The 21487-nt window shown below is 37.3% G+C and overlaps 1 protein-coding gene across 1 annotated transcript in view; it reads right to left on the bottom strand.

Annotated features, from left to right (window-relative positions):
* The window catches only part of LOC124145157, a 45314-nt gene extending 24287 nt beyond the window's left edge, over nucleotides 1-21027 (bottom strand). Inside the window, exons 1-3 of the mRNA XM_048390427.1 lie at nucleotides 20855-21027; nucleotides 19638-19810; nucleotides 16683-16747 (exon numbers count right to left, since the gene is read on the bottom strand). Coding sequence (XP_048246384.1) covers nucleotides 16683-16747; nucleotides 19638-19810; nucleotides 20855-21027 — 411 coding nt within the window. The remainder of the gene's footprint in view (nucleotides 1-16682; nucleotides 16748-19637; nucleotides 19811-20854) is intronic.
* Between the last annotated feature and the right edge of the window lie 460 nt (nucleotides 21028-21487).

The following is a 21487-nucleotide window of genomic DNA, read 5'->3' as shown; positions in this document are numbered from 1 at the left end:
TTAAATGCCAACGAGAATGATATTTATTTTTTTTTAATATTGTTAGGAATGCATGTTAAGCCACCATCGGTCTTTGATATAGCTTGCATGATGAGATGAGAATCATATCCTCTAAGGTTATGAAACACAACGGGGATGGGTATTGTTTGAGAATTCATTTTTAGTTTCAAGTTACACTCGTTATGCGCAGCTCCCAGATAATTACCCGTGACATGGCAATGATCTCTTACAGAATCCCCATTCAGGGGTTTATTACAAACATGACAACTCGTTGACTTCTTATAGGCCCTCCAATCATTCTTCTTCATTCACATGGGTTTCTTACGCGATAAATTTTCCCTGATTATTCTCTCTTCATTTTGGAGATATTCTAGGAACTTTACCGCTGCATCGGGACCACTGTAAATCACAGGCAGGTTTGTTTTCCCATCATACCTTACAACTATATATGTTCTTGAGTTTTGTACGTAAAACTACATTCAGTATGGTGTTCGGTATTTTCTATAGGTTTGATAATTGCTTCGAATTCGCCGTAAATTACATACGGTACAGGCATTTGATTACAATAATGTTCAAATTTTGATATATATTTTCCCTCTTTAGGCACATCATTCCTGATAGCAGTCTGTCCAGTCTTGTCTGCTGTACCCATGTAGGCATCTTTCAGAGAAATATTTCTTTCCCGCATGTTTTGTTTGATCGGGTAATAGCCTGCTTAAACTCTTTATCCATGTATAATAATATTTACCATCTTAATCGATCAGAAATGAATTGATTCTGGGAATATGTTCCGAGGCGGAGCTTATCCTGTGTACAACAATTCCTTTATGTCCAAAATCATTATTTTGCTTTTCCGCCTTATCAATTTGTGAGATTGGTGTAGGTTCGTCTATACCATCAAGGTTTACTCCGTCGTTTTGGGGATAGCTAGAAGGTCTATTTGAAATTTTAGAATCTACAGGGAACAATGCAGATCTTATCATCATTCTGAAACAGTCATCACCTTTATTTTTTACATTAGTTATGGCTTTTTTCTTTTTATGATACGAGGGTAAATCTATATAAGATCCATCTTTGAAAGGCATATAATTTGCTGTTTCTAAATATAAACTATCGATTTTATCCACACCCCAGCCCGAACTTCTATTAGTCCAGCGTTCTAAAGTTTCTTGTATCCTCTGAATTGATGTATCTAATGATGTGCTTATAGTATAGGATTCGGTTATAACTTCTTGATTGCTCCGGAAATAAGGTTCGGTATATTCTGTGCTATCGTCTGCGTTACTTTTACTCAATGACATTTTAACCGTCAGCTGGTATTTCATATATTTAAATCATCTAACTCCTTATTAATTTTGCTCGATACGATGGGCATAAAATCATTAACATCCATGTTGGAATTAATATCCATCTTCCAACCTCTTAGATATTTACCAACACCAGCTGTGGGTACAAATGTTAACTCATTATTATCAACAACAATGGGTTTATCAACATCGCCAACTGATTTATTATTATCTAGTAAAGCAATCAATTCAGCTTTTTTCATTCAAGAATAACCTCTCAGCCCACTTTTTTTCGCTTGAGCTTTGAGTTCTCTAACAGTCTGAGATTTGTTGTATTCCAAACCGAGTAAATCAATCAATTCAGCTTTTCTCAATCGAGAATATCCATGTAGACCACTTTGTTTTGCCAAAGCCTTCAACTCTCTGACAAAAACCATTGTGATTTCATGGTATATACAAAATGAGTCAAATGTTTAAATCGTTGTTTTTCATATCTAAATACGTATTCTCCCCAGCTATTCCTCGCGTTTATATAATCTCTCTTCCTGGCGTAAATAATCTGCTTCCTGACCCTATCAGCACCGTGACTCTTACATAAACAGTAATTAACTTGGACCCCTATCCCACACGCAGAACAAAATTAATTTTTATATCCTTGCCTGATGTAATATGAATGGGTACCACAGTAAACACACACACAATGTCGGTTACATTGAATCTGCTTCCCCATGAGTATATATCTTCACAGATTCAAGGTTATACACCTATCATATAATTTGTCTAAAAGGCAAATTACATCTCCACTGGTGAATTATAGTTGTCATCGCTATTTATAGATTAGCCAGTCAGGGTTATTATTAGCTGAGTAGTAAGGATTATTAATAGCTTAACAGCCAGTCAGCGCTATTTATAGCTGTGCAGTCAGGGTTATTAATGGTTGATACGCAATAGATCATGGTTTATGTGTAGTTATTGTATAACTGAACATTACAATGACTGATAACCCAAACATTATAAACGCTATCTCGCGGACTTTCTGAGCCTCTGACGGTGTATAAAACGGACTTATTGTTGGTCTCGGTATTGGGTCAAGTTTCTTTCAATATACAAGGAAGTATTCCTGCATGGCAGATTCAACATTCTTAAACGTTTGAATTGAATGCCCCTCTTTACGCAGTTTATCATTAATAAAATCTAATCTTAATATCCTATTCCTGGCCCCTTGTGACTGGGCTGTTTCAAGTTATTCTAATGCTTTATTATGTCTTTTCTGCTCCTACCCTCTCATACTAGAAAATGGGGCGGTCGGGTAGCCTTGTGGTTAAAGCATTCGCTCATCACGCTGAAGACCCGGGTTCGATTCCCGACATGGGTACAATGTGTGAAGCACATTTCTGGTGTCCCCCGCCGTGATATTGCTGGAATATTGCTAAAAGCAGCGTAAAACCATACTCACTCACTCATACTAGAAAATACAAAATTACTCCCCGAAAAAGCTAAAGCATTAACAATAGCTCCACTGACCATAATCGCAATTGATGCCATATTCAAAATGTTTTGTATGAATATAAAATATTCAAATGTTCAATAGTATAAAATATTCAAATGTTTCATTACTTCATGATGTCTTCTAGGATAAGTACTTGTTTGATGTGCAAATGTTTTGTAGCCATTGCCAATCCTATATGAAGAATCAACTTACCGATATCATAACCATTAAAATCTACCTTGGGTGGTGTGGCTTTAGTAATCATTTTGGCCATACGGGCATAGCCAATGGCCGAGCCGCTGACCACCGTTGAATGATACGTTGCATTTACCAACATTTTATTGTCTGTAACTGGAGTAGTCATGTCTTTATAACATTATATGAGGGCTTAACTCTAATTGTACTTCTTGTTGTATCACTGGTGACGTTTTCTCTTCTCCGGTCTTATAAAACAACCATACCGCCGCTAGAGCAAAAAAACCTAGTACGTAGGGAGCCCAAGTTTTAATCGGACGACTATGTCAATATTTGATTTATGCATTAGTTTTGCCTTACTCGCTAGCGCACCCTTCCTACCAGCTGCGACTTTTGAGGATTCTTAGTCACTCTGGCTTGTCGCTGGTATTTCCTCATTTACTTGTGGTGATTTCGCAATCGGGGTTATTTCCTTGTTCACTTGTGTACAATCTGGGTTATTTTCTCGTTCAATTGTTGTGATTGTGTTTCCACAATCTGTGGTGTCACTTGAGTCTCCATTATTAGTAAGTGGGCACTTATTTTTAAATTGACAATACCTAGCCGTTATTAAAGCGGTGGTCACCGATGCTATGAACATTCCGTATCTATGATAAAACTCACAGCTTACTGCGCTTATAGCATGTTCGATGAATGGGTCTTTCTCGAGAGATTCGCATAAATACATATGATTTTCTGCCAGGATAGGAAGAAACAAACTAGCTACGACTGTGTATAGTTGTAACATAGCCAAACCTATTGTTTTAGTCATGGTAGCTCCCAGTCTAGACTTGTAATGCACGTACAGTTTTTTAATTTCTTCATCGGTCATGTTATCAATTTTTTCAGTGGTATAATTTTCCCCAAAATATTGAGAACATTTTCCACCCACTACCAAAGCCGCGAGTCTTTCTCTATGTTGAGCTAAAGATTTATCTACATGTTGACCAGGTTCTTTGAGCATTTGTTCAATAAGATTGTCGCATTCCATTATATAATACCTAAGGAGATATTTAAATTTAACATTATAAAATATGGCATATCCAATACAGCCCAAAGTAATAAACTGTTGCGAAAGAATGAGGATTTCAAACCACATTATTATATAATAACCACTCATGTTCAATTTATCGTATTTTTGCTTTATTTTTGCTATTTTTGCTATATTTGCTATATTTTTGCTATATTTTTGCTATTGTTGCTATATTTGCTATATTTTTGCTTAGCAGTTGCTGTAATTTTGCTTAGCATTTGCTACATTTGCTTTATTTTTGGTCAGCAGTTGCTATATTTGCTAAGCAATTGCATAAGCAGCTGGTTGATCTTTTTTTAATGCAAGTTTACAATACTTCATTTCTGCTAACAGTTTTCTGACTTTATTGAGCTTGGTAGAAATAACATCATTTCGCATAGACATTCCTCAAATGAATCCCAGACTTTGGAATAAAACAGGGCTACCCATTTCGTCTGCTCTCTGGGATTTTTCAGGACAGAGTTGTATTTTTGAGTAAGTACCAAAACGCTATGCTCCATATGCCGACCAGAGAATGCTAAATATGAAAGCATATCTTTCTTTTTGGTAATTCCGTTACTCGCTCTGCGTCATCTATAATGAAAAGGGTTGATTCTCCTTTGTATTTTTCGTGACATACTCATAAACAGTCTTGTAAACGATCGCCCGGATCAACTCTGTGCACCCTGGGATCATTCATTCTCTCGACAGGTATGTTTTATCAACGCTTATAGTCAGGCACAGAATAATAATATGATCGAAAACATGCTGGCATGCCTCGGCTATATAGTTGATTCGGCACTCCCTAGATAGTCAATTCTACTTTTGTAATCTTGGGGTTGAAGAACTTCTCAGTATCTCATGCAAATGCATCAGAGGGGTCCTTGAACAACATTAAAATACCCTTCAATGATCTTGCGGGGACGTTTAGATTCATATTCCATGCCGTATCTCTTTTGTTCCTGGTGATCTTTCAATGTCGAAGCACGCAATCGTACAAAATGTCTAAACTTCCCGTATACTGGTTACGAATTTGTCTGGCTAATTCAGGATCTGTTATCATATCACACTCCAGTGAGATATTGTCAAAAGAACAGCTAGTAGGATCTTCAGTAGTTTTGATTACTCTGCCGTAGTCATTAAACGTGAGTTCGTATTCTAACCTATCACCAAGGGATGCTTGATAAAAGGGCATGTGACTGTCTAGTAATTCAAAGTCTAGCAGAATATAGAATCGGTTAACTAATGCATCAGCAATAGCCTTATCTTCTACGACGGTATTATTACCACTATCGGCACCGACACACAGTCTCAATGTGTTCTGATTACAAATATCTTGGTACTGTAAATTTTCCTGTGAAAGTGAACCAGACGTGTTGGATTCTGATCAAAGGTACTCGGGTTATTAGTTATAGTTACAGACTGACGAATTGCTTTGACCCCTAATGGATCCTGAAGTGTACGATGTGGATTTAACTTGCATCCGTATTGCAAAGACATTGATATATTGAAATTATGTAACCTTATGTTTAATATAAATATGGATGATTTTAATCTAGATAACTTTGATTATCCAAGTACAGTCGAAGACGGTACTGATGAAATCAGCTTTATGAATCTTAACGATGAACTTATGCAATCAACCTTTAATGATTATTACGATGCCTTAAAAAATTACCAAAAATATGTTAGTCCTATTGGTTGTCACTATTCAAAGTTTATGATAGATATAAAGGAATATTGCGACTGCGTGACTCTCGGGATATTGATCTTATGAATTCTCGTACTTGTAAGCCACTAGCCTTGTCTACAATAGCCAGTAAACACGGCATCAACACAGTTCGTAATGAATTAGGTTTTGTAGACTACTCACGACAAAACCTTCTGCGAAGACTACTAAGGTTCTTCAGACTGTGGGTACTGAACTTGCTACCATAGATAAAGATAATTTGGAAGAAAGCTCGAAGCTGGCCTCGGATGATACCTACTACGATAATTCAATGTTACAGGTACCATACTCGGAGTACAGTATTAGGGAATTACGAGGCCTTGACAAGGCAATGCAAACAATGCGGGGAGAACTCATAATAATATGGCTATAATAAAATAGCCAAGCTATCTGAACTCGACAAGCTTATGAGAAAACAAAACTTAAACAGGCAGGTGATGAATTCAGTAGACGCCCCATTGCAGAAAGATTGCATAACTTAGAAGACGACTATCGATCAAGCCCTCAACGATCATACAACATTGACCGATAAAATTATAACATTGCTCAGGGAACAGGGAATAACCATTGTCAGTATTTAAACCACATTGGGATTTATTATATTGACTTTGACTCTCGTGGTAACCGGTGGCAGCAGTACAGGAGATTTCACACCATAAAAATGGTGTAAAAGAGTGGGAAAAAAAGCATTTAAAAGCATTAGGAGAAGCACTGGGAAAGCTCGCTGGGAATGCTGTGTCTGCAATTCCCCATATAATAGGGAATATTGTATCCTGGCACTTGCATTTATTAGCTAAAATCACCACTTGGCTTAGTCAAAACTTGTGGGCACTGATCGTAGCAATTGCCGGGCTGTTCGTATCTGCTAAAGACTATTTAACCAAATCAGTTCATTAAGAACTATTAAACCAAATCATAAGTGAACCAGCCAGGACTCCACCTACTATAAGCGCTGTTTTTTCATCGATATGCTGTTGATTTTTAGCGGCAATACGTTGTGGCAATTGTGGTTGTGCGTCAGTAGATGCGTCAGTAGAAGCGTCAGTAGATATCTGTGGTTTTACTATTCCTGTTTCGCCTGTGTTTGTTTGCGTTATTAATTCGGTGTTAATATTTGAATTTATACCTCGTTTTTGCTGATCGGAAGCAATAACAATATTATTATTATAAGTTCCATATTACTCGGAGACATGTATAGTCCCGGCGCATAAACGTAGTCTACTTTGAGCGTACTGTAATACATCTTGATAACGCTTTATAGAAGATGGTATGTCAACTGGCGAATTAATAGGATCCTCCACATTTGCGACAAACTGTTTTTGCGCATCGAGTGCCGTCCCAGAACCAATTATTCCCGTTCGTGATTGCGATTGTGCACCAAGAATTGCCCATACATAAGTTCTTATTGATTCATTAACTCTTACAACTCATGGGCTAGTAAACTTATTTTCTGTTTTCTCATTCATTCAAAGCGTTTGCAGTATCGTTTAGTTGCACAAATTTTGTAACAATATAAGCTAAACCACCTTTAAAACTCATAAGATCTCCTCTCCAGTCGTTACTCGAAAGTTCCCAGCCATGATAAAGATCATGCATTCTTGCAAAAAGATTGTTTTCTGTAACAATTTAAATGGATTGAATGGTTGATGAGTATTTTTTACTTAATCATCACTTTCTTCTTTAACAGTTCTTTGTCAGCTGTAAGGAACACCTAGACCATAGTTAAGTCCTTTAATACGCCAATCTTTACTCGTAGAAACATTAATTTCCTGTCAAATACGCTCATACGCGAACCTATGGATTATTCGATGAATTCCATGCTCGATCCTGCGGTAATGGGGCATTAATTTCTTTAAGTATACGTCTAATCTGAGAGTACACGTGAAATGATAAAACATACTTATTAAGTTCAAATCCTGGGAGGGGCGGTCGGGTAGCCTAATGGTTAAAGCGTTCGCTCGTCACGCCGAAAAACCCGGGTTCGATACCCGACATGGGTACAATGTGTGAAGCCCATTTCTGGTGTCACCCGCCGTGATATTGCTGGAATATTGCTAAAAGGAGCGTAAAACCATACTCACTCACTCAAATCCTGGGCCATAAAGAGATACACCACACCCTGTTGTGGCACACCATATGGCAAAGTTTAACTGGTTCTGCCAAAATTGCATTGGACTGTGGAACCTATCATGCACCATTTTTATCACTAGTTGCCGTGATCCTGAATTTTTCAAAGATATCAGGGAATTTAACAAAGAAATTAGCACTAGAGGCACTTACTAAAATCGACTGATTAGTAATGTAAGTTGATTTCATATTTAAGTTATGAAATACTATCTTTGCATATTTAATATGTATGTTACACTCCAAGGATTCTACTCAACTGCTTCATACTATCGATAACTTTACGTCGCTATATGTGATGTAGCATATTACCCGCGGTGGACCAATATACATGCTGCGAGAAATAATAATTGGTTAAGAATTCAAGATATCGAGGATAAAAACAATCACATTGGTATTCCTGATGGGTATTACAGCGTATGCTCACTCAATGATGAAATTTTTAAGGCTTTTGGACATAGTCTCACACAAAATGTGTCGAATGGGATGCTGAAATTAAGCATTGGAGAAGAGGAATAACTTCTTGAAAGGAGCTTAGCATATACGCTTGGATTTTTAAACGAAGCAGGAGTAGGATCATTTTTATTTCAACCCAACGAAACAAGGCATGGAGTTAAATTACCCGATTTAGTTCTCTATAAAGAGTTGTGCATCAATCTTGATCAGATAAGTATTACGGATAATATTCAACTCGAAAGTCCTTCATCTCTGCTAAGAGCTATTCCAGTCAAAGGAGAAAAATATAATAGTGGTAGAACAGAATCTTTCTCAACAATACAATATAAAAAAATTAAGCAGGGTATTATTTCAGACCTCAAAATTTCTGTATTAGATGTAAAACATCAACCTGTACATATAGGATACTTTAGTGTAACACTCCATCTTATAAATAATGGTTGATTTCATAATTAAGTTATGATATAGTATCTTATATATTTAATATGTATGTTACACTCCCAGGAATAACAAATGGTCAGTCTATTCAACTGCTTCATACTATTGATAACTCGGCTGGGCAAGTTGAAGTCTCTCTATGCGATGTAACGTATTACCCGCGGTGGACCAATATAAGTGCTGTAAGACATGATACTCGGGTACTAGGTGGATTAGATGATGGTAATTACATTATACCTGATGGGTATTACAGCGTATGCTCACTAAATGATGAATTTTTTAAGCCTTTGGGAGTAAGTCTCACACAAAATGAGTGGAATGGGATGCTGATTTTAAACTCTGGAGAAAAGAGTTTAATGCTTGCCCCGAACGTAGCAGATACACTTGGACTTGTAAACTATGGAGGAGTAATAACAATAATAAATCCCATCTAAACACGGCATGGAACTAAATTACCCGATTTAGTTCCCTATAAAGAGTTGTGCAGATCAGTTCAACAGATAATATTCAATTAGAAAGTCCTCCAAATCTGCTGAGGGCTATTCCAGTCAAAGATGAAAAATACAATAGCGGTAGAATGGAATAATTCTCATCATTAGAATATAAAAAAATAAAGCAGGGTATTATTTCAGACCTCAAAATTTCTATATTAGAAATAAAACATCCACCTGTAGATATAGGATACTTGAGTGTAACACTCCATATTATAATCAATGGTTGATTCATCAGGCCCTGGAACATATCCTTAGACACTCTGATACAATTGCACTTTCCGATCTTGGAGACACAGAAGGATTCGGTAAACCCGGTATCGATGGCAAGTTATACGCTTTACACTTACAAGATAATGTATACAAGTGGAAAGAAGTCACATTCACAGGTAATCTAGGAGATTTAAGTGATGTCGACGTTGAGACTCAATAAAAACACTTCGTACAATCTTACTCGCAACAATGATAATAAATGGACTATGGTCGAAGCAAAAATCGAGCGGCTACTGAATATCGTCATTATCCAACCGTATGTGATGATGGGTAAGGCACATAATTTAACTTAGATAATAAATAGTGGGATCGTATTTGGAGCTTATATCCCATCAAAACGAAAAAGTGTGCTAGTTGCTCCCTGCCAGAAAACCCCGGTCATATGTCATTGGGTCGTCCAGGATAAAAAAATGTTAGTTTAAACTTGGTTACTGAATTCAATGATATAAAGCAGAACTTGAATGCTATACCTGCTCTTTCTACAATTATTATTGAAGTCTTGTTTGGAGATACCAGGTCTATCAATTAAATGGCTTAAGAAACAAGAGCGTCAACGTTGCAGTATTATTTATATGGGAGTATCAACCTTTGCAACCCTTGAGGGGGTTAAGTGAATGTCGGACCAACACAAGCCAAACACTTCTGATAGAGACTATATATGTTGAGAATGTAGAGGGAGAAGGCATTCACTTTGAACACCTTGTTTTCTTTAAATACCGAGATCTGAGTGAGTGAGTGAGTTAAAATTTAACGTCACATCGGCAATATTTCAGCCATATTGTGACGAAACAAAATTTGATATGAACAATATATATTCAACTGTATAAAATTCTGCAAAGACAAAGAGCAGTATACTAACTAGAACATCACAGACTTTCGTAAAACTAGTTTGAGAACAAGTAAAAATAGATAACTAACTTATCATTTAACAACACATTATAAAAACAGGCTATAGATCACCACCAACTGAAGGTTGATCACCGCGCTGGGAACCATGGGAACTTACAGTACTTTTGCTACCTGCATGGACCCCAGTCGGATTTACATCATCCCTTCAGTTGTTGGCGATGGCTGACTAATTTAGCCAAACATTAAAATAACATATATACTACTATTAAAAACGTGGAAGAAATAAATATACTTTGAAGGACGTGGTCTTACATACCCTCTAAGGGGGACAATAATTCTACACTACTTTAACCCCCTTCGAGGATATAGCCACTAACAATCTCAGTTATTGATTTATTCAACCAATTATAAAATGTATTTATTTATTTACGAAACATAACAATCAAAATTTATGAATCAAGTCAATTTCCTTTAAAAAAACAACTAATAGTGTTAAAAAGACACATTCATAGATTTCAATAAATATTCATTGGTGTAACGCAAATGTCCAATACGACATCGTCTTAAAATAACCTCTTCAAATCTGGACTGACAACCCAAGAAGGTGTAACCGATATTTGGTTTAATGTCATGTAATTTATTGATACCTTCTTGGGTGTCCCACTTCTTTTGCATCAGATCTCGTATATATGATCCAATCACAGGTCTCTAATCAGTGTATGGAACAAGGAGTGGTGTCACAGATTTGTTGAGTGCTGCTTTAGCAGCAGCACCGGCTACTGTGTTACCTTTCAAGGCAACATGGTTTGGTAACCATGAAAAAACCGATGTCGTATTGGCCAGTAGCAAGTTCAGTATATAATTCAAGTATTTCGATTAAAAGTGGATGTTTGGTAGATTGATTTGTAATTGCCTGAAGACAGGAAAGGGAGTCGGAAAATATAAGGAATTGTTTATGCTTTGATTGTTTACGAATGTATTCTTCAGCTGTTAATATGGCCTTTGATTCGGCTGTAAACATGGAACAGTTATCTGGTATTCTAGATGATATTGTCCTGGATCCAGTGATGGTGGCGCTGGAAACTGCGGTAAATATAGATTTAAAAGTATCATTTTTGTTTCTTAATTGATTATACTCTTGTTGAAAAATTAGTTGATTTGTTTCAGATTTTTTAAATTTAATTAAGGTTAGATCCACCTCTGTTTTCACTAACTGCCATGGAGGGGATGTCAAAAGTTGGGTTGGGCTATATTTTCGAGATTTATTTTAGCAGCCGAAATGGACGATTGTATTCGTAGGCCGAGGGGTGGAGTGAGTGATGATTTTTTAGTATAGAGGTCTTCGTAAAGTGGGTTAAAAACACAGTCAAAGGCTGGGTTGGATTTCAAAGAACGTAATTTAGAAACATATTGTAAAGATAATTTAATGCGACGTTGTTTAACTCCACTTACAAACTCCACGTACAAATTATGAATTGGTGAAGTTCTAAAGGCTCCAAGGCAAGCCTCAGACCCTGATGATGAACAGAATCCAGTTTTTTCAAATTGCTGTTTCATGTTCCACCATAGACGATGGACCCGGAATCAAGTTTAGAGCGGATGAGGGCTCTGTACAGTTGGAGGAGGGTTTTCTGCTCTCCTCCCCATTTTGCGTTTGAAATTACTTTTATGATATCAAGAGCCGTCAGGCATTTAGTTTTTAAATAATTTATGTGTGGCACAAAGGTCAAGTGATGGTCAAAAATAATACCAAGAAACTTGGCCTCTTTGACAACTTAGGAGCACCATTCAAAACTAAATCAGGGTCCTTATGCGGTATATACTTTCTACAAAAATGAATGCAGTTGGTCTTGGCTTTTGAAAATTTAAAGCCATTTTCAATACACCATTTATGGATTTTATTTAAACACAATTGCAGTTCCCTTTCAATGGTATGCATGTTTTTACCACGACAAGAAACATTAAAATCATCCACAAATAATGATCTATCAAGTGAATCGTTTAAAACCTTTGACAAACTGTTTATCTTTATGTTAAACAATGTTACAAACAAGATACTACCTTGAGGGACACCCTGATCCTGATTGTAATGGTCAGACAGGGTTGAACCCACACGATCTTGAAATTGTCTATTTTTAAAAACTGAGATATAAATAGAGGCAAACGGCCCCTTAAACCATAATCATGTAGATCTTTTAAAATACCATTCTTCCATGTGGTATCATATGCTTTTTCGTGATCGAAAAATATTGATACAGCATGTTGTTAATTATTATTTATTTATAATGGAATTCTTAATAAAAGATTCTAAACGTACTAAATGATCGATGGTACTACGATTTTTGCGGAAGCCACATTGAATGTTAGTAATGAGATTGTTGGTTTCCAGTTACCAAACTAAACGATTATTTATCATACGTTCCATAGTCTTACAAACACAGCTAATAAGGGATAATGGTCGATAGGGATCACTATGATCTCGACCAGGCTTAGGTATAGGAATGACAGTAGCTTTTCGCCATGATGATGGAAAATTACCAGAAGTCCAAATATTGTCAAAGATATTTAGCATTGTTTCTAATCACGATTCAGGTAAATGTTTAAGGAGCTGATAATGAATATTATCAGGCTCCGAAGCAGTATCATGAGCTTGCCCAAGGGCAGTATGGAGCTCATGAATGGAAAATACTTCATTATAATCCTCACCGTTATCTGAGTGAAAATTAAGTTTCTTTTTTTCTTGTTGTTCCTTATATTTCTGAAAGTTAGATACATAATTGGATGATAAGGCATGTTGAGCTAATGTTTTACCTAATTTATTAGCAATATCAAATTTATCTGTTAGAAGAGTATCACCCTCCTTGAGATGGCGAACACTGGATTTGAACCCTTTTCCTTTAATTTTCTGAACCATATTCCAAACCTTTGAAATAGGCGTTCGTGAATTAATTTTAGAAACATATGTTTGCCATGACTGTCATTTATTTTGCTTAAAGGTGCGACAAGGCTTGGCATTTGAAATTTTAAATTGATTCAAGTTATGGACTGTGACTTTGAGCACCTTGTTTTCTTTAAATACCGCGATCTAAGACGCTATAAAGTGGTATTTATTTGTTTAGATATAATACTAATCCATAGGTGTGAATCCATTTCATGTTACATCTGTGAGGTTTAAGTTGATTTTGACAGCCTGGTCCGAGTCAGACCGAACACTTGTGAGACTGTTGAGAGTATGAGGAGCAGAGGTCTACTTCAACCAACGTGTCTGCTTTAAATACGATGAACAGTGACATTATAAAGTGGTATTTATTTAGATATAGTACGTTCCTATAAATATAAACGCTACGCCGACAGATGAAAATTTGTATCACGATAGCTAGAAGTATTTGGTACGTTTCAAATCTTATTTCGTTTAACGATTACCTAGACCAGCTACGCTTACACACAGCACTGGTTTTCAAGTGATTTACTCCAAAATACTTAATTATGGGGCCCGTTTTTGTTGGTGGTTGTTCAGTAATGTCATGTGTGTATGTTGCATCAATAATATGTAGGTATGATCGCCGACAATGATGTAATTACTAACACTTTGGCCCGTCTTGGCCCGGCCCGACCTGACTTTTAGGCAATGCCGACTTTTAGGCAATGCTGTCTTCGTTGAGTCAAGTGAAGGATACGATAATAAACAATGTTCAGATTCATAAAGAGGAAGAAGCGGTCTATTTGAAAGCAGCATGATGACGTTGTCAACGAAAAGGTGAATTATTACCTGATTACAAACATATAACTACATAGAAAGGGATACTTATTAACTTCAGTAATTATCCTAAACTCGTTTTTTCCCGATAATGCACAGACCTGGTTGATGAACAATCTTGAACTCGTACATGACGATGCGACTTCATACGTGAGACGTGAGACGGGTAATGGCGGGTGACAGTCAGTTAACACAAGTTGACATTTGTGATAAGAATAATATGAACATAAGAGTCACGTCGTGAACATAAGAGTCACGTCGAAGTTGCCTACATGTAAGAAGGATCAAAACCATTGACGAGTCTTACCTTACGGATTTTGATCAAGCTCTAGATGTAACATTATCCCCTAATTCGACAACGATGGAAACTGGACTTTCATAGTCAGTTAACGCCCATGCCTGGGAACATGGTCATTGCCTGACACTGGCCATGGTGTATTTTCCTATGGTTTCAAATAAAGTGAGTGAGTGAGTATGGTTTTACGCTCCTTTTAGCAATATTCCAGCAATATCACGGCGGGGGACACCACAAATGGGCTTCACACATTGTACCCATGTCGGGATTCGAACCCGGGTCTTCGGCGTGACGAGCGAACGCTTTAACCACTAGGCTACCCGACCGCCCCGTTTCACATAAAGACAAAGAGACATCAGATAAGATAATACTATATTATCCTAACGGAAATTCATATTGCACAGTTGCTTTGCACACAAAAAAAAAAAAAAAGAAGAAAATATGTTATAATGAAATATGATACTTACTTATATCTTGACGGGAAAAAATATGTAGAAAATTAAACACTATCACAGTGACGACAAGGAATGGTATTTTGAAGTATGTATCATCATCATTCTCAGGCCAACGTACAATTAATACAATGATAGTATCTCGAGCACGAGTGCAATTATGTACAAATGTGAAGATAGGAGATTGATGGCATCTTAAATGTAATCTGCTAAATGTGTAAGAAAGCATACATCGGAGGACTGCAGCATTGTTATCAAAGTATACCTTGGGTTAACATAAGTATGGACATTGAAAAATGGGAAATATTTTGAACGAAGACTACGAAAAAGTTATATTCTTGATATTTGAAGTCCATGTTTTCTCCCGACTGCATATAGTTCAACTAACATATCGTAACACCGTCTGGTATATCTGCCTCGAGACATACTGAGGAGTTTAAAACAGTATTTCACACATCTCGTGAAAATATCAATACCATAACGACCACATTCCCCTAACACTGCAACGTTTGCAGCCTTTCAACCAACTCCGAAACAAATTTAGAAAATTTGAGAAACACCTGTTAATTAGGATCCAAGATCTCTGATCCATAAATATTCGGCTTAATCTGAAGGCCAAGCAATGCCTTTGGAGAAATAGTTCACAGTTTATAACTTAGCTTCACTAGCTTTGGACACCAATGTCTGACCATCTTTCGACCAACACAATCAATTTGGATTAATAATTCCTAAATAGTTATAATTATATAAGTCAATTATTGTTCACCCGAAAAAACATAGGAACATATGGTACAAGTCAAAATAGGGAATTGGACATCATTTTTGTCACTGATGCGTCAATATCGGAAATGTCCTCCACATGTCTGCCATAAAACGTTTTAATAAGCATTACTGATTACTTGAAAATTGTAACTGGGCATAACTGGTAAGAGTTGAAAGCGCTAGCAAATTAAAACAGTGTTAATCTTACTCCACTAATTCAATCTGGATTATAATTATTCACTGTGTATGCGTGCATTCGTGTGTTCGCGCGCGTGTGTGTGTATGAGTGAGTGAGCTTGGTTTTATGCCGCTTTTAGCAATATTCCAGCAATATCACCATGGGGAACACAAGAAATGGGCTTCCGTGACGAGCGGTGTGTGTATGCGATACAATATGTGTCAAATAGTGTGGTAAATATTTTTTTGTATTCTATGGTTTACATTCTAGTTTTACGGTTTTAGTGGCTTCTCAATACCTCAAACTCCTTTATGTACACTTCAGTGTATTTTAATGTACAATGGCTTTGTCATCTTTTTATTGACATATCCGTTTGAAGTCCCCAATGTATGGAAAATGAGGCTATAAACGTTGTAAATCAAGGCGCCGTAATCACTATTCTTGGTGTATTTTATGAATAGACTTTAGACACTTTTCATGTAAAATAAAAACATAAAAACATTTGAAGTCACGATTGTACAGCAAGTGAGACTTTAATAAACACTGTCTCCTTACGAAACGATTCCACTCATTATTACAGCGAAATGTCTAACGTTTGTGCGAGATTTCATGGCGCTTTAACAGGGAAAAGAGTTTACTTTTGACGTCAAACCAACATAGAAACACAGTGACCTTGTATTCCCAGTTACTTTTAGCTTTTTAGTTTACTGTTAACTTTTGGACTTTTAACAGAGCAGTTACACATAGAGTACGGCTCTTTACATACTGCAGCAGTACCTGATTTCTTACAATATGAAGTTGAAAGTATACATAGTGGAAAGTGAATTGACAAATATACATCATATGATATACCCTACCTTGTTTTGGAACATCAACCTGGCTTCGTCACGGCGGCTAAGCAGTCTATCCTGTTCATGAGATCCTGCGCTATATATACGTTAAAAGTAGGTTCGCCAACAGATGTGCATATAATCGAAACTTCTCATTTGTTTAGCTTGAATTTGAGTGACGTGCGAAGAAGATGGGAGCCAGTCGATTTTTGAAGGGGCTGTTCAATTTTGACTCGTAAACAACTGCCAGGGAATGTTACCACATCTATACTGCCCCAGTTGTGTGAAGGTGATGCAGGATTATGACTAAAAGGAACATCAGAAAGAAACAGAAAGTACAGTTAGTACGATTTACGCTAACACGAATTTATGTGACAGCCCTGACACCTCTGATACCCGGCCCCCGAACGAGACACTACATCTGATAAGATGAGCGGGGGAGACTGTTACCCTTATTTAGCAGTCTTTAGCATCCTTGTATAGCTCGTGGGATACTATCCCAGTCGCCCCAGGCTGTTGAAAACTCGTCGAATGCTTTGTCACAAGAAAAATACGCACATCTGCTGTCTGTGTGGAGTAATCAGATCATCAAACTGTCCCTACTAGATAATACTATGTCAGTCATTCTCTCTGTACTCTCTCTTTGACCACCTGACTCATGCAAAAGCGCCTATGAGCAGATCCAATCTAGAAATTGGCGTGATATAAATTTTTATCATATAATGGGAAGGTTCATTGGCAAGATAAAGCCAACGGATAAAAACGATATCAGTTGGGGTCATATGCAGATAGAGATACAAATATCAAAGATCAAGTAGGGACTACTTTCAGTGCTTATATACAAACACGGCGTCGCCCTTGTCATTCGGCAATCGAGTCAGAATTAACCATCGGGAATCTGGATAAACTACAGAGATAATTGCTATCATTATCAAAAAAACAGTCTAATATACTTAAAATCAGTGTCTAGCTGTGACGTAGCTAAGGCATTTTATAAGTTTGGGCAACTTTGGAGATATAAATTTTGAAACAATGTTGCGAGGGCACTAGGCCTAGCCAAGCGGGACCAGTAGCCATATCTGTGCTTGTAGACCTCTGCGGCTTGAAACCTTTCCCACAAATTAAAATATACTGAGTCAAATTAAAATATTCACATTTTTAAAAGTAATCCCAAGCACGAGAATCTGATGGTACACAAGTTCAGTAGCGTATATGGCCACCATGTGCGTTGACAACTGCCACACAACGCCTCCGCATGGACCTTGTGATGCTTGTGAACACATGATTGGGAAGACAACGCCATTGTTGCTGCAAAATGGTGCCACGATCTTGCAAATTCTGTGGTTGGTTCTGGAGACTGCGCAGACTTCTGCCAAGAGCATCCCATACGTGTTCGGTGGGATTGAGGTCGAGAGACCTTGACGGCCAGTCCATGACGTTGACTCCCGCATTCTGAGGTGAGGTGAAATGGGGTTTAACGTCGCGTCCAAGATCATTGCACTTATATAGCGATCCCCGCATTCTGAAGGAAATTCCTTGTCAAAATTGCCGTTCACGTAGCACATTTGAAAGGCGCGGCATGACAAATGACCATAAAGACTTTTGTTTTCTTGTATGTTTCTTTTTTTGTTAATAACTGCGAACAAGTATAGCTGCAAACCACTTTTGCCACTATAATGCTGTGCACATGATTTTGATCGATTCACCTGCACAAAAACGGGTGTTATCTGAAGACAATACGTGGCCATTACTGTTTAAATACACAATAAGGCCCCACAATGATAACTGGTCAAAATGTTAAAAGTTTAGGATTGTGAAGTTTTTAATTTGGTTCAGTATATATCCTGGTCCTCCGAATTTTACCTGATTTCTGCATGTAATAGATGTCTATTTGCTACAACATTTCTAAGCAGCTTATCCCGTGCTGTTAGATTGGCCTTACAAACATCAGCATTTAAATCACCCAAGATAAAAACTGTTCCTAATTCACACAGATTATCATATATATCAATCAGTTAATCAAGGGTATTACGGTATACAGAGTTTAACACATTTGTAGATGGTAGTCGACTGGCTATTACATCAACATCACAGTAGCCTGTTTGTGACAATTTAACACTTATTGCATAATCCGAGCTTATAGCTATTGGAATAGCTTTCCACTTGGTGTGTGGTCAACAGAAATAGTACAAGTGCAATAGACAGGCAAAGAACACTAATTCATTTAGGATAGTTTTATTTTAGTTTCCAGTAACAATTACAGACAACAATTACTATTGTACTTCAATTCACATTTACAAAGTTTCTGAATTCCCAAATTTCTATTATGGCCACGATTACCAAATGACTCGCGTGTCGAACGATGTTGCCTATCCTAACTCTTAAGCCAAACTGAATAACAACGACACATGGTGGTCGACACCTGGCGCACATGCATGCTTTTTTTTTGCTTTTAGATATGAATCCACGAAGTAAAGCAGTGTGTGCGCGAACTGTTTTCACACACAGGAACGAAACAGAACTACCTGTTCGGAAACACAACATACTCACAGCAATACAATCTGTGATGACAATATCCGTATGTCCAGTGTGGGTATAAGATAAGTTAGCTAACCCATCTGACCCTCTTGCATAACTCGCATTTGGGGGTAAAGCTCTGTATGTGATTAAATTTAGGTTTTGAAATGATCTTAAACAGTCTACTTTATCAGACGATAGCCAGTGCTCTTGTAAGGCAACTAGGTCAACTGTCTTTGATAAGGTGTTACAAATATAATCTGTACCATGGAGGACCCCACGTACATTCCATGTTAATAAGGACAGAGTCATTTGAACAAATGTGAATAGAGACAAGAGATTAAGCAGTCTAAATATAATATCACAACTTCTAATATGTGTATGAGTCAGTCTGGTCATAGCCCATTCTGTGTTTAGGTACATAGTCTCTACTTCTGATGTCAGGGGGACAAAAATCTGACTTACCAGCCACGTTATTATCATAGTCATCAAAGACCATGTTAACTTGCACAGTATACGTATCCTGATGGTTATAGTTCATTCTCTTCTTCATGAGTCGCGCAAATGTCACGCGAACATGTTTGTCCTTGGCATAGTTGTATATCAGATCTTTCACAGTCTCAAAAGGTTCATCTGCTCTAATGTTATATAGCACAATCCGTTTGGTACGCATTCTTGGTACACCTTCAAGAGTTCAATAGGTTTTAGCTAATGATTTAGTTGGATAGGATTCATATCCAGCTTGTTTACTTCCAGATTCACGTGCATCATTGTCTTTGCTTCGTTGTCTTCGTCTCACAGAGTTCCAGGAATCATTATCACTGTGTTCACCAGTATAAGTAAAGTCGTACAGATAGTTTTTATTGGTGAGATCAAGGCAGTTGTCACCTGCATTGGGGTCCGGTAAAGTTTCTCTGGTTCTTGGTCCAGGTTCAGCTTGCATCCCATGCATCTCAATCGGTTGGACTTCATTTATTGTGGAAATGGTTCCATTTGATTTCGGTCTATTAGGGGTATTTGAAGTATTCAGTTTAGACGCCATATTGCTGACCTTCGTTTCTATGAACTTAAGTTTACTATCAATTGAGTAGTTCATGTGTAATACTTTGCTTTCAGTTCATGGATATGGTCCCGGAAGCATTTGTTTTCCTGACTACTAATTTTAAGTTCAGCTCTGAGTTCTGCTGGTCGATTTTCTGATTCATTTAGTCTATCTTTTAACTCATTCACCTGTACTTCCTTCTCATAGATAGTGTTTTTCAATGTCAAAACTTCATCTTCAAACTTCTGCTCCAGTTTCTTAATCCTGTTGTCTATTGCATCATTCCCTTGGTTTTCCACTGTTTAAGTTAGATCACATGACTTAAAATCAAGGGCAACCAGTCACTTTCACTGTGTGTGATGCTTTCCTCCACTGCATTGCCGTCTCCGTCGTCTCCTCCATGGCTGTATTCGTCACCGAGAATCGAATGGTTACCAACAGATTTGATACTTTCCCGGCTGAGCACTTTCGTCTGTAAAACGTGATCTTGTATTCCTTCCTCCACATATTGGAATATATAACACACATCTTGTGCGTATTTGTTGAGAATAGATTGCTTGTTGTTTTTATATCGTCGTGATACAAGTCTTCCAGCAGGAAATTCGTCACAAGAAGCCTTAGCATACTCATACACACTTACACGAATGTGGTTAGGTTCCTTGGGGTCACTGTTGTAGATACTAATCGGCCTTGTTGAAAAGAGTCCTTGTCTTTGTGTCCAAGCTTGAGCTTGAGTTCTTCATATATTGCTTTGTCCTGGCTGTCGCTGGGTTGAGTATTATACAACAAGTCCTCCTCTCCCCTGTCACTCATTGTTGTTCAATCAAGATATAAGCCTAGGTACACCGGCTAGGTCTTTTCAAGTTTACACATTATACAGTTTGTGTGAAGGGTTTGGGTTTTAAGTACAAAATTTGTAATGTCATGTTTTCAACAAAAGGCTTGAAATAATGATAGAAAATCTTCTTACAAACTCGATGTTTGTTTTGAGGTTTTCTACATTTCTGTAAAGTTTGTTAAAATTCACTTTTTGTAACAGGCCATCCACACTTTAGCGCATGCGTAGTAATGTTGTTACCCTAATAAAGGAGAGTAGACAAAATAATTTACGGATAATAACCTCTTTAAATGAGATATCAACATAATGTACAGCTTCTTTAGGATGATGATGATGATGATGATGATGATGATGATGATGATGATGAAAGGTACAGGCTTAAACAATATGTACCCATGTTTTAATAATGATGACTCCCTGAATAGAGTCCGACTT

The sequence above is a fragment of the Haliotis rufescens genome, unplaced genomic scaffold (assembly GCF_023055435.1).
Source record: "Haliotis rufescens isolate VD_foot unplaced genomic scaffold, xgHalRufe1.0.p SCAF_9, whole genome shotgun sequence".
Taxonomy (NCBI): domain Eukaryota; kingdom Metazoa; phylum Mollusca; class Gastropoda; order Lepetellida; family Haliotidae; genus Haliotis; species Haliotis rufescens.
Note: the sequence above shows the minus strand (reverse complement) of the source record. Positions and strands in the feature narration are given on the sequence as shown.